A 15,146-nucleotide genomic window follows, 5' to 3' on the forward strand; every position below is an offset into this window, starting at 1 on the left:
GTGGGTGAGTGGGTTGGTAGCCTAGGGTAGGCTAGAAGGGTCGTGGGCTAGTGGGTTGGTAGCCTAGAGTAGGCTAGAAGGGTCGTGGGTGAGTGGGTTGGTAGCCTAGGGTAGGCTAGAAGGGTCGTGGGCTAGTGGGTTGGTAGCCTAGAGTAGGCTAGAAGGGTCGTGGGTGAGTGGGTTGGTAGCCTAGGGTAGGCTAGAAGGGTCGTGGGCTAGTGGGTTGGTAGCCTAGCGCAGGCGAGTGGGTTGGTAGCCTAGCGCAGGCGAGTGGGTTGGTAGCCTAGCGCAGGCGAGTGGGTTGGTAGCCTAGCGCAGGCGAGTGGGTTGGTAGCCGTGCGGCGCATCACGCACCCTGTTCTCATCGTAGATGATCTGCACGATGCTGCGGTGCTTGTGTTCCACGGGGGGCGTGGTCACCACCCGCTCCGCCTCCGCCGGTTTGGCCGCCTCGTCCTCCAGCTGTTGCTAAGATACAGAAGCACAGGCACCACTCAGCAACAACAGGAAGTTCCATCTGCAACATTAACGACGCATAGAGGGGGACGCACAAAGTGACATTAGAATAGCTCGCAAGGTTAGGTAGTGGAGGCAGAAACTCTGAGGGTTTTCAAGACCAGGCTTGATACTGTGTTAGATACTATTTCGCTTTTTTTTTTTCTCCCAATTTGGCAGCCAGTTGGATCAGGTGGGGGTACAATTGGCTACCAAATTGGGAGGGGAAAAAGGGAAATTTTCTCCCCATGGGGGAAATTGCACCCCATCTGATCCAATTAGAGTTAGTGTTAGATACACCGCCCGCACCCCGTCCCTCAGCGGCCCGAAGGAGAGCGACACGCCTTCCCCAAGCCGTCTCGTCTCATGACCGCGACCGTGATCCGAGGCGCTTTATTGTGCAGTGATCTACTAACCCTGCCAAGTCCCTCCCCCTGGAGCAGCGAGCCAATTATGCTGCCCCACATGAGCCGGCCAAACTCGGCTTTTGGCAGGACCGAGAATCGAACCCCGGTCCCCGGTGTGCAACTGCAGCGAACTGCAAGTCTGCGGCGTCTTAGCCTGCTGCGCCACCGCGGCTACTATTTCGCTTTTAGGTAAAATAAGGGGGAGATACACTTTTGTGGGAGAAAAAGACCAGCATTGCTGGGCTGAATGGCCTGTTCTCACCATTTAGTTATGTTAATAAAGACCGAAAAACGTTCCTTGTTAAATTCAAAAAAAGAAAAATGGCAAATGTAACAAAAATACCATATGTCCCACTTAGCAAATTAACAATACCTGTCATTGATATGTAATATCAGGGTGTACCGGCTGTGAATATGCCAATCATTTAGCCCTGCCTCCAAGGCAGTGATATGCTGGAGAGCAGTGAGCGCTCTCTCTCTCTCTCTCTCTCTCTCTCTCTCTCCCTCTCCCTCTCTCTCCCTCTCCCTCTCCCTCCCTCCCTCACTCTCTTGCTCTCTCCCTCTCGCTTGCTCTCTCCCTCCCTCCCTCTCTCGCGCTCGACAGGGAAAGCGGAACAGCAGGGGGTGTGTGGCAGGCAGTAAGGCTTCTGATGCTTAAACTGGCTACAATTTTTCAACCCTGGCATCTCTGAACTTCCATAACAATACCTTTGCTCACGTGATGTAAAACAGGAAGAAATGGAAGAAAAAAAAAAAAAAAAAAGAAAATGTCAGAAAACAGGAAATGTTCTTTCATTGGGAGTGCATGTTCATCACGCTGGCAGTCCTTTGAAGTACGACACGCTTCATGATTAAATCACGCAAGAGCCAGTCACTAATTCCACAGAGGGAATTTCTTCACTCTTTCTGTTCTGAGACAAAGCAACAGAGCAGCCGGCTCGCCCCACTGCAGAGAACGGCGTCGTGCGATTGGCTGGATTCTAACCAATTACGGCATTCGAGAAAACTGAAGGGCACAACTCAACTGTCTGCACCGACTTGGAATTAAAACAAGCCGTTCCTGATTTAATATCGCTCACAGTTTTTATTTTCTCATCGTCTCATCTGGCTCAAATACGTCTTCGTTTTGGATTCAAGTACTGTTCTGTGTTTGATTGATCTTGCCTGGTGCAATAGCGCCAACCAAGAGGACCAGAGGACCAGAAGGCGGGGTCTGCACTTTTTGAGATTCACAGTTCCAATACACCAGGCATGCTCTGTAAAGCGTAGAAAAGTATTTGAATCCAAAACAATGACGTATTTCACCCAGGTCTGGTCTCCATTCTGGACTGACCGCAGAAGAGGGCCCCAGTAACGAGACGTTACCTGCTTCTTCTTCAGCTTGAAGATCTGCTGCTCCACCTTGGCGATCTCGCGGTCTACGCGGTCCATGCTCTGGATCAGCTCCTCTTTGGACAGTCTGGAGGGAGAGCCGTCCTGCTCGCCCCCGCCATGGTGCTGGGCGGCGGGGTGGGGCAGCTCAGCCTTCCCCCCCGAATGGGCCTCCTGTGACAGAGGTACGGTCAGACCCACGCCGCCCGCAGCCCGCTGTCCGCAGAACGACCTCAGCGAATCGTAACACACGTTTTAGCTATCTTTTTTTAAATTATTATAATTTTTTTATTTTTATTACATTGTACATACATCCTCTTACACGTTCTGAAAATAATTTGTCATTTTCTAGTTACCATGTCAGTACCGCCCAGAGGTACAGCAAGGATATTTTCACGCCTAGGGTTTCAAACCGGTGCCAATGAGGTTGGCCGCCCAGTCGAGTACAGTTAAGACTCTCAGTCAGCCAGCCAGGCACCAGGCAGTTGTCTTTCCTGTAACCCTAACCCTCACTGCAGCAGTGCGGGGTCACATGAGAGCAAGGCTCCCTCTCTGAACAAGGAAGCGACTGTCACTTCAGTCAGGCGTTGGGCCCGACAGCTTGCGGACGTTCAGACCTTTTTAATGTCTCCGGCGGTCCTCAGGCCATCTTGCAGGGCATGGGGGAGGGACAGGACCATCCCGGGCGCTGGGGCACATGGGAAATGTGCGTCTGAGAGGGTTTCAACGCGAGGCCGTTTGGACTCGGGCGCCTCGTGTTCGGCCTGGGTGGAAACCGGGTGGAACTGCGCCCCGTAGTCATGTCTCCTCTCTGAGGACCTGGGGGAGCACAGCACTGCTGTACAAATGCTGCACAAACACTGTATAAACCCTACAAACCTCTGTGAAAGTGCTCCAAAAACGTTGCATAAGCCCTACAAACCACTGTAAAAAGCGCTGTACGTTCAATACACTGTATATACATTACCGTGCACATATGTTACACTGTATGTATGTTATGTTATATGTTGCACTGTCCTTACATTATGATGTAGACGTTATGGTTCACACATGTAGGTTACTGTGTATATGTGTATATACAGTACAGTGCATACCATTTAGCACTGTAAGGTCAACAATAAAACATTTAAAACATATGGAATGGTGACAAACTTGCCAGGAAGAGGACACAAATCCCCACGGATGGAGGGAGACCATAAAGACCTCAAGGATGACAGTTTAAGAATTTCAGAGACTGCATCTTGGTGTCACCAAGTCTCAAAAAGAGACCTCCATACCAACAAATTCTTTGAAAGGGTGACACAAAGACAGCCCTTACTGAGCTCAAAAAACAAAACCAAGTATCTGGAGTTAGCCAAAACACTTTTTAATTATGATTGGAAGAGAGAATTGAACGTTCTGGCTGTTTTTATAGGACATAACAAATTGTTGTCATCTTTGCCAGGGGTGTTTGCACAAAGCATTAAACGGTATGTTATGGTGTGGGGATTACACTGTACATGTGTAACGGTGTGGGGGTTACTCTGTACATGTGTAATTGTGTGGGGATTACACTGTACATGTGTAAAGGTGTGGGGGTTACCCTGTACATGTGTAACGGAGTGGGGGTTACTCTGTACATGTGTAACGGTGTGGGGATTACAATGTACATGTGTAACGGTGTGGGGGTTACTCTGTACATGTGTAACGGTGTGGGGATTACACTGTACATGTGTAACGGTGTGGGGGTTACTCTGTACATGTGTAACGGTGTGGGAGTTACCCTGTACATGTGTAACGGTGTGGGGGTTACTCTGTACATGTGTAACGGTGTGGGGGTTACCCTGTACATGTGAAACGGTGTGGGGGTTACTCTGTACATGTGTAACGGTGTGGGGGTTACCCTGTACATGTGTAACGGTGTGGGGGTTACCCTGTACATGTGTAACGGTGTGGGGGTACCCTGCACATGTGTAACGGTGTGGGGGTTACTCTGTACATGTGTAACAGTGTGGGGGTTACCCTGTACATGTGTAACAGTGTGGGGGTTACTCTGTACATGTGTAACGGTGTGGGGGTTATGTGTTACGGTGTGGGGGTTACTCTGTACATGTGTAACGGTGTGGGGGTTACCCTGCACATGTGTAACGGTGTGGGGGTTACCCTGCACATGTGTAATGGTGTGTGGGTTACTCTGTACATGTGTAATGGTGTGGGGGTTACCCTGTACATGTGCAACAGTGTGGGGGTTACTCTGTACATGTGTAACGGTGTGGGGGTTATGTGTTATGGTGTGGGGGTTACTCTGTACATGTGTAACGGTGTGGGGGTTACCTTGTACATGTGTAACAGTGTGGGGGTTACCCTGCACATGTGTAATGGTGTGGGGGTTACTCTAAACATGTGTAACGGTGTGGGGGTTACCCTGTACATGTGTAACAGTGTGTGGGTTACTCTGTACATATGTAACGGTGTGGGGGTTATGTGTTACGGTGTGGGGGTTACTCTGTACATGTGTAACAGTGTGGGGGTTACTCTGTACATGTGTAACAGTGTGGGGGTTACTCTGTACATGTGTAACGGTGTGGGGGTTACTCTGTACATGTGTAACAGTGGGGGTTACTCTGTACATGTGTAAAGGTGTGGGGGTTACTCTGTACATGTGTAAAGGTGTGGGGGTTACTCTGTACATGTGTAACGGTGTGGGGGTTACTCTGTACATGTGTAATGGTGTGGGGGTTACTCTGTACATGTGTAACAGTGTGGGGGTTACCCTGTACATGTGTAACAGTGTGGGGGTTACTCTGTACATGTGTAACGGTGTGGGGGTTACTCTGTACATGTGTAACGGTGTGGGGGTTACTCTGTACATGTGTAACGGTGTGGGGGTTACTCTGTACATGTGTAACAGTGTGGGGGTTACCCTGTACATGTGTAACAGTGTGGGGGTTACTCTGTACATGTGTAACGGTGTGGGGGTTATGTGTTACGGTTTGGGGGTTACCCTGTACATGTGTAACAGTGTGGGGGTTACTCTGTACATGTGTAACGGTGTGGGGGTTATGTGTAACGGTGTGGGAGTTACCTCTCGGCCCCCGGGTGGAAGGCGGAGAGCAGGGAGGGCCCCCGGCGCTGCAGCTGGAGCAGCTGGGAGGCAGAGCTGACCTCCTGCAGGTGAGGCCGGCAGTCTGAAGCCACATACTCCGGCTGCAGAAAACCCACACAGCACAGAGTCAGGCAGGCAGGAGACCCACACAGCACCCAGAGTCAGGCAGGCAGGAGACCCACACAGCACCCAGAGTGAGGCAGGCAGGAGACCCACACAGCACCCAGAGTCAGGCAGGCAGGAGACCCACAGTTGGTTATGTATGTTATGTTATACAGATGACCCACACACACATAACCGACCCACTCAGGGAACTCACACTGTTTTCACAGGTAGGAAGCACAGCACAGTCACTCTAAAATGGCCACTTGTGGCATACACTTTAAACTTTTTTGTAGCTTGCGTCTGGAGTTCTGAAGTCTTTGGAAGACCTCTCAGGTCTGGTATGAACTTAAACTCAAACTGCCAAAGAGCATAAAAGGTTGCGGGCAAAACAATGTAAAGGTTCAGATGAGTTTCAGACATTGAGGCTGAAGCACTGTACTTTGTCAGACAATAGCAGGATAACCTGAAGGTTGTAGCTCCTTCAGATATGCCCATTATGAAGTCTAAAGACCGAATGCCTGCTTGGCGTCATCGCCATCCGCTTTTTTAATGAATGAATGACTTCCCACTGAGCCCCGGGCTGACCTAAATATTAAAATCACAAAGCAGCGCTTGAAACAGTTTGGCTCCTCTTCCTGGATACTGAATCCCATCCAGGGGTTCTGCTAAGCTCCCCATGCATTCCTCTACCCAGACCCTCCACATATAAACTCAGCATTTTCACCAACTCGCAGTGCGAAAGGCACCCCGACACTTGAGCTGCTACCCACATTCGCCCGCGACCTTTGTGCCATGCTAGGGAAGGAAACCTGGGCGGGGCGTGCTGGCTTTTGTTGTTAGTCTGCACTTAACTGATGAATGAAAGCAGCTGATTACACGGATCACGCCTCATCTTGTTTCTTGGGTCGGTTGCCGATTTTAAGGCCGAAACAAAAACCAGCACACCCCGCGGCTCTGACAGGACCAGGGTTGCCGACCCCGGAAGGTGGCAGATAAGAGGCACGGCCTTGTTCCGGGTGCAGCGCAGCGGGCTTACCTGATGGTGGCGCCCTGTGCTGAAAGTGTAGTGGACTGAGTGAGGAGGGTAGCAGCTCTGTTCGCTGCTGAAGGCCCCCTGGTTGGCGGAGAAGCCGGAGCTGGACATCCTGTCAGGAGCCGGAATGGAGGGGCGGTACCAGCACAGCGATCAGGGCCACTGCGGGAGCACTGACAGACACGCCAACCACCTGTCCACAACAGACACGGGCGGCCATCTTTAGAGACTGGAACCAGCATGGACTCTGATGCGGATGAACACGCAGAACTTGTGTTTAAAAGCATCTAGAGAGGCTGCAACCCGGCAAGCACAATGTTGCCATCTTGCCATATTTTCTTTAGTGCATAGTTTTAGGACAGTCAATTATCTATGGGTTTTTTTTGGTCTTAGGGCAGGTTTTCAATTTCAGTTTGTGTGTGCAATAAAGGATACCATAGACATTCACTTAGGTTTCTGGCGACCTGCCAGATTTACAATGCCTCGTGTAGGAAACATAGTGGGGCTGTAGAGGCTGCAATGGAGTCATATGAAGTGCATTTTGCTTTAGACCAAAAAGCCCACAAATTGCGCCCGAACCAGCCATTGTAAAGCCAGCTGGTCATCAGAGACGTATGCAAGTTTCTAAAATATCCTCCACTCACATACCAGTGCATAACTGCCTGGGATATACAGAAACACACACAAAAATTTAAATAATAACAACAAACAGATAATTTTTCACATCCACGCTCGGTCAAATAAATGTAATGTAAAAGCAATTTTTTTCCCCACATTTTAGAACACCCAGACCGGCCTACCTCCTAGCTGCAGTATCACCCCCCCCCCCCCCCCCCCCCCGTTAATTCAGAAGGCCACATATAGTTCACAGATCTTTCAAAACACCTGGTGTCAGAAAAAATGCTTTGCGTACATGGCAATGTTTGTGCACTGCCACTATAGGAAAGGATCATTTCTCAGAATGAAATACTGTCCACAAGATTCAATCACATTCCGCCGGCTACTTTAATGCAATTCAATCAAACAACTCTGATTCGCACAAACCAGGACAATGCTCTTTAAGTGCTGAACATAAGGCACCAGGAAAAGGAGTGGTCTGACAAGGACATTTCTGCCACAGCTGTCGGTTTGTCTCTCACTTTTCACTCTGTTGTTTGAATAGAATTCATAAAATATACAGTACGGTAATACATTTTTTTTTTTTTAGATTTCAAAAACAGGTTTACATTTGAACTTTTAGCATAAGAGAACCAGTCCGCCGCAATCTTTGGCATCAATCACTCAACAAAAATGCATTAACATTAGTGAAAAACTGTGACAGAGAAAAACTGACTTTGTTGAGTCATGAAACGATTGATTTGGGACGGTTTGTGTTTCAATGAGCATAGTCTACACCCTTAGAGTGACTAATCGCACCTGATTGTAGAATGGAATGTAAATGAAAAACGTAACTTTGTCTAGACAGTGCCATTTGGCTACTGACACAAACAACAGCTGTAATGTCACTGAACAGTCACGTGAAGCGCAACGTCATGTAAACTAGCAGTCACTGAAACAAGCGGATAGCTAGAACAACATAAATTCAATTTAATATTATTGGCAAGTACACAAGTGTTTGGCAACCAGCATTCCAATTCAGCCTACAGTAGCTATGCTAAAACGAATAACTAGCCTATCCCATTATAACTGACAGTAACAAAAATTATTTGATACTCACTCATATACTCATATCAGACTGTGTGGTGTTACATCTCTAAATGTGGGCACATACGCAACTCGTTTTGTAATGGCATGCCATCGGGGGACTGCTAAGCTAGCATAAAGGGACATAATGGCTAATGTGCTGTAAAATAATTTTATCTGCTTGATGTGAAATCTTGGTTGAATCATGGAAGTCTATGACGAGTGCCTGGCTATGACTACATCGCTAGTGTGAAGATAATGTCACAGGCAGTGAGTCAGTCCAACAAGTTATGTACCTTTCAGCAACAAGGCTCTTACAAAGAGCTCAATCAACATAATGTCAAAAACAGAAAACGGGTTTGAGCACTGTATTTCATACCTGCGCGTATATCACTATTTAGGCCTTACATAGGTGCGCATCAGCTCAAAACATTTTCATTTAATTAGGCTTCGGCTTGCAATGTTCTCAGGAAATTACGCTTAAGACGTCTTAAAGGTACAAGGTAATTTTGGACATCAAATGGTCAAGAGAGGAATAGCAGCAACAAACACCTTCAAACCACAACACTGTTTATCCCTCCCCCTTCTCTGTGAACGCGCTGACATTGAAACACCATTGGTTATGGTGATTAGAACCAATTTTCAACCAATGAGCTTGAATTATTGTACAGCTATACAATGTTTTGGTACAATGTCGGTCCGTCAACTATATTTTGAAACCCGAATTTAAGGACTATAAACACAGGCAGAGGGTGAGTCAACATGTCAGTGAGCCCTTTTCAATGATAGGATGGGATTTACAATGGTCTTGTAACAATGTTTTAACACTAAAATCATACCTATTGTACCTTTAAGACATCTTAAATTAGTCACCAACATGATGAATGCACCAAATAGAAGTCTAATTTGTGCTTTAAAGGGGAAGCTACTGTTTGCCTGATAGAGGCAATTGCTCAGCAGGCAGACCTACACACAGATCTCCTGTCTTAGAATAGAAAATATAAGATCACATTTGAAATATTTAACTGTTCTCATAAAAATGAGGCAGTAGTTTGTTTTAGTTGGCACAGAAAGCCATTGTTTTTGTCATGAGTAAAGTTTCTTGTTTATCCACTTTCCAAAAAATGCTGTGTTCAAAATTGATTGAAACCACTGGGAAAAAAAGAGGCGACTCCCAGTTGGAATTCATTCACACTCGAATGAAGTTATAATTACGACTAAAAATAAGTAAAACATTTCTAAACTGTCAAAGCTTAGTGACACTGAAAAGGATACTGGAGTCAAGTCAAATGTAGTTTTAACAAAAACAGACAACACACAGTACCTACAGTAATTACAAATAACGGTGTCTCCATTTTGCCATTGGGCTGCACCCACAGTAGGCTAATACTTATGACACAACGATGACAAACGTCCTAACACAATTCCGTCCGGATACAATTGCTGAGTTTATTTTTCATGCTAAGCACAGCACATAAAATATCTCATTTAACTTTCTCCGGTGATATGTAACAGTATATTTTGTAATGGCGTTTCAAAGTGTCTCCGATAAATTGCATTCCCAGCTACAATTAGGCTTTTCTTAATTTTACTGGTGACCGGTATATAAGAACGGCATTTGAATCGCAATACCCGTCTAGCCATAAGAGCATAACACATAAATCATAATTGCAGAACAGAAGTGATGCCGTACAGCATTTTTGCTAGGGCGAGGCACACACAGCTAGCTTGGTTCCTACTGATGGCTCCCAGACATCATGGGGGGAAAAAACACAAAGTTTTATTTTCCATTTAGCAACACACAGGAAAGTGCTGGAAACAGTCGATGTGCAACGCTATAATATCGGATGGTGCTAGCCAGTTGCTCGCTCTGAGTCGGCTAGCTAGCTAACGTTAGCTATTACTAGTTATCCAACTACATAACATAGCTATAGCCTAGATAGCTAGCTGGTTATTTCGTTAAGGTTAGCTAACCAGTTAAGACGACTTAGCTACCTAGACGAACTGTGGCGTTCTAACGCGCCACGATCAATAGAATTCCACAAGACCAGCAGTGAACGTTGAATAAACATTTTGCTAGTAAACCGAATGCTTGATAAACTTTAGCTAACTGGCTAATTAGCAATTTAACGTCGTAGCTATTCGCCCCTTGTAGCTAGCCATCGCAACCCGTCCGCCATGTTTCGCAGCCTTGACAGCGCTAACGTTTAGGACCAACGAGTTGTTTCATTAGTGTACTGCTTATTCCTCAATGAGAAAAAACAAGCACTTACCTCATTTCATCACAACTAGATGAATTTTTATGACAACAAATCTAGGTACAGGCGTGTTTCATTATAGCAATGGGCCAGCCATGTACAATATGGGTAAATGACTAGCTAGCCCTATTCGAGTGCTGCTGAGTGCAACTTGAGCTGCAGCACTGCTGCGCTTGTGTAGGTCATTGCAGAAAATTGCATATGTTTTTCTACCAATTTAAATATTGATTCAGTCGTAACTACTCGTTTTTCCGAAAGACGTTATGCAGTTTTCATGTTTAGCCAGTTATTCTGAAAGTACTGGACTATAATCGAATATAAAGTGAACATATATTATATTTTAATTTTACACATCAAGTAGGACATTATGGTGTGACACAAAATGTTTCCCTCTAGCGGATAAAACTGGGTCCGTAAGCAAAATTAAACCGGGTGCTTCCTGATTTTAAAAGAACGTTCCTTTGACAAAACCGATAACAAATTACCGCCATTAAAAGAACACAAAATATGTCAGATTAATAAATCTGGCATTGGTGCAAATGGTATTTTGAAATCGAAAAAACAGCAACGTCGATAACAAGTTCTGATTGTTAGGTAGTGGTGTACTGGTGTATGCTGGTTATTTATTCGCTACTAAAACAATTGGTGGCGCACGCGACGCTATGCTTGAATCGCAAAATCAATTAGGCCTAGTTTCAGAGCAGTTCTGCCATGCAGTGGCATAAGCAATTGATAAATACAATTCCAAATGTAGCCTACGTGTACAACGTAATAAACCATCAGATCACCGTCATTCGGAAAGACATCTCATCAATGCATTGCCCTGCAGACTAGAAGCTACAGGTAGCAGCAGTTTCAGCACCACTGGTGAATGTCACAATAAATCTCAAAGTGAACAGAAGGTGACCGGACCTCTAAAGTGACAGAGCCGAACTACTTTCTACGTTTCTTTTTTTCCAATCGCCGTTAGTGTGTGAGTGTGTGTATGAATGGTGAATGATAAGTAGCAATTGTACCGCTCTTTGGATAAAGGCGCTATATAAATGCCAACCATTTACCATTTATTACAGACTAGAAATAGTATCATCTTTATTCAGTTTATTTGTCAAGGACTGTATAATATTTCATATAAATTTCAGCAACATAAATCTGAAGCATTAATTGTACTAGATACAGTTAAGCTAATTTCCATCTGCAGTTCCTGCAGTCCCCCGGTAAAATGAACACACAGTTGCAAAACATCAATGACTCACCTCCATATTTGACAGTAGGTATGAGATGCATCTGCTTGTATGCATTCCTCTTTTGCCCCGAAACACAAAGATGTGTGTTTGGCCAAAATGCTAAATTTCAGTCTCATATGACCATAGAACTCTCTTCCAGTCATAATTCCAGTGGGGATTGGCAAACTCCAGATTCTTGGTTTTGTTTATCATGCTTAGTAAGGACTGTCTTACCACCCTTACAAAGAGTTTGTTGGTATGGAGGTGCCATTTTATAGCTCTTTTTAGAGACTTTGTGACTCCAAGATGAAACCAATCTCAGTAATTCTTAAGCCGTGTTAAGTCTTTGATTATTTATCACCATTTTCCTTATCATCCGTGGGGACAACATGCAAGTGCGTCCTCTTCCTGGCTTCCATATTGCCCTTACAGTGGTATGTTTCTGTTCATGAATTTTTCTGTATCCATTCCCAGATTTGTTCTGGTACCATCTGTCTCTTCTGAACTGACAGTTATTCCCATGCTGACAGATGACATAGGGATTTTTGAATGACGCAATATAGTTTAGACTAAGATTAACTAAATTAAGTGAAAATGTATTGCCACTTTTTACGTTTGATTTTATTCACAATAATAGTTGTAAATAGGATTTTGGCACCCATAGTCTTCAGAAAATAATGTATAACTCATTGAAAAGGATGAGAGGAAATGTACTGAAATAAAATGATATTGTTTTCCTATCTTAGTTTGAACATAACCAATAGATTATTATCTGTATTATTTATTATATGCAGCCGTTCTTCATTTTTATTAACGGTGCCAATAATTCTGAAGCTATGTATAAAATACAATATAATTACATAATTGTGTCACATACTGAAATTGCATAGCCAAATTCTTTGGACTAGCCAGTATTACACGAAAGACAACTACACATTAAAATTAAAATGAAAGACAAAGCTTTGGATGGTTTGTTTATTTGAGAGGAAGGGAGGTGCTGTAGAGAATGCTCAATGACCTCACAGGGAACTGGCATTCCGGGGTTATCAGATCAGAAATGTGAGTCTGATTTGGATTCGACAACAGACTTCTGCACATTGCATATGCATGAGTTTTTTGTTTTTTTTCACACTGGCTAACTTGCCTAGCTTACAGCTTTACATATTTTAGAGTAGAATAGAAATGTGTATTAAAATAGTTTCAGAAATAATTTCTGAGGAATTAATTATGAAAGAGTCATTTTTTGTATTCATTATAGAAGATTTGTTTAAATTTGTCTTTCTGACATGCGTACATATATATTTACTTATGTTCAATAAATAGTTACAAAAAGTTTAACAAATAATATTTGGAACCATATGTAACCTGGGACTTGTGGGTGGTTATTGTGTGCTAAGCTACTTTACCACATATTTCCCTCTGGTACAGACTACAATAATATCACAGCAAATATGTTTCCAAACAATTACCATTTGGTATATCGCAAGGAGTGATGCCCTTAGATTCAGCTGAAATGACTGGACACAGGGAAGTGAAATGTTTGCTCATCAATGAGTATTTTAAAGATATATATTTTTAAAAGCATGCCTTGTCCGCATCAGAATTCTCTGCTTGGCAGAGCTTGCAGGGTGCAGGTTGAGGGCAAAACTATTCAAATAAAAAAGAGAGCTCTATCACTAACCAATTCATAATAACATAGAGACCTCAATATTGAACGTGGAGTGGTTTTTATAAACAAGTCATCTTTCATAAATTTTGGGGAGGCCATAACAAATATATTTGATCAGGCTGACTTCATGTTTTAAATTATTCAGTCATGCGAATGAAGGACCTATTTCACATCCGACAAGCCTTGTTATATTGAGGAGAAATAGTACCCACATACCGCTGTTCCTCTCAAATGTGATTTAATATGCAATGAAACACAAAAGTATTTTGGCCACAAGTGTGCAAATAAATCACCACATTTATGAGAAACAACACTCTTTGGATACAATTTATCAAAGAAGTACCTGTACTCATGCTGGATATGCATAGAAATAGTCTTGCCTGTTCTAATTCCTGTTATATTACCATATCCAGTGGATCCCTCTAGAGCTTTCTTAACTTTACGAATGTGAAAAGGTATTCACATATTCAGTTAAAGCACTAGTTCTTAATTCAGTAGTACATCCCAATGGAATAGCAGCACCACATCAACAAGGACATTGGTTACAGATTGGAAACAACCTCCTGTCTCTTAAACGTTTGGTTTGTGCTTGAAACTGCAGCTTATTTCAACCACTCTTTTACAAACTTGTGATGTAACTGGAACATATACAAATTGTTAATTCCAAGTCTCAGATACAGTATTTAAAAGCTAGTTTAAATGTTGCTCTGCTGGGCAACAGCAGTTTTTTCACATTCCTGAACTGTTGGGTATTGAGTTCATCTTAGCTCATGGTACCAAAATGATCAATTTCACATGTGAGAGCTCACACTTGTATACTGTTCCTGAGACAAAATTTAGAATCATATCAAGTTTCGGTTTAAAGATGCATTTAGGGTCTAGTGCTAAAAACCTTCCTCACAGAAGGGCTTGTGGGTCTCATCATAGTAAGAGGCAAATGTCCCTCGTTTGTTGTCAATCTGGTTTTAAAATGGTTTGGAATCCCAATGTAAGTAATAATTATATATATATATATTAAATAAATAATATGTTCAATACTCTGTCACTATACAATACTCTCTTCATAAGCTGGTATGCAGGTTCTTTAAAGACACGCTGAAATCAAAATTCACTTTTTATTTAGATAATTCTTCATAAACATATGAATGTCTTAAAGTATATATTTGAAAGAAATTATAAAATAGTAATATTTGCCCATTTTCACACTGTTTTTTTTCCATCGACAACAAGATTATACAAGAATTGACATCATCGTGTACCAGGGGGCGTGTATGTCGATCAAATCTCCTTCAGTTTTCTCTTCCCATCCAATCAATATCCTTTTCACATAGTGGGGTGAGCATCCTTATTTGACGTCAGTCAAATCGATTACCTGCCCTTAAAAAATTCCCCTGAAACATGTTTCACCGGTGAACATGTTATATCGCGGAAGCTTCCGTTTCAGCTTCCGTTTCAGCTCGTCTTTAAGAGAAAATGTAAGTTGTTTTCTGGCACTTTTTAAAGAATTTACACAATGCAGTCAGATCCAACTACTGTCAAACGGCAACTATACTTTCACAGCACAGGCCCACAACTTGCTGTACAGTACAGTCAGTATTTTGACAGTGACAACATTTTTGATGTTTTGGCACTGTGCTCCAGCACACTGAATTGAGACTTGAAATGCAGACTGACAGCTTTGAGGGCATTAACATCAATATTGGGTGATCCCCATAGGAATTACAGCCATTTTCATACATTGTTCCTCCATTTTTATTGAAAAACAATTTGAGTGCCCTTTACATTAAATTTAAAAGATACAAAAAAGGTTTATTATT

The 15,146-nt window shown here is 43.5% G+C and overlaps 1 protein-coding gene across 4 annotated transcripts in view; it reads right to left on the minus strand.

Moving 5' to 3' along the window:
• Positions 1-10,815, minus strand: part of LOC133107727 (nuclear receptor corepressor 1-like) — an 82,771-nt gene extending 71,956 nt beyond the window's left edge. For 2 of the 4 annotated variants that reach the window (XM_061216856.1, XM_061216854.1), the window contains exons 1-6: positions 10,453-10,815; positions 6,500-6,689; positions 5,338-5,459; positions 2,891-3,092; positions 2,268-2,447; positions 355-468 (exon numbers count right to left, since the gene is read on the minus strand). In XM_061216856.1, coding sequence (XP_061072840.1) covers positions 355-468; positions 2,268-2,447; positions 2,891-3,092; positions 5,338-5,459; positions 6,500-6,607 — 726 coding nt within the window. In that variant the 5' untranslated portion in view covers positions 6,608-6,689; positions 10,453-10,815. The remainder of the gene's footprint in view (positions 1-354; positions 469-2,267; positions 2,448-2,890; positions 3,093-5,337; positions 5,460-6,499; positions 6,690-10,452) is intronic. The other 2 variants (XM_061216857.1, XM_061216855.1) reach the window with 1 other exon arrangement.
• Positions 10,816-15,146: the final 4,331 nt, after the last annotated feature.

Source organism: Conger conger, chromosome 13, assembly GCF_963514075.1.
Source record: "Conger conger chromosome 13, fConCon1.1, whole genome shotgun sequence".
Taxonomy (NCBI): Eukaryota; Metazoa; Chordata; class Actinopteri; order Anguilliformes; family Congridae; genus Conger; species Conger conger.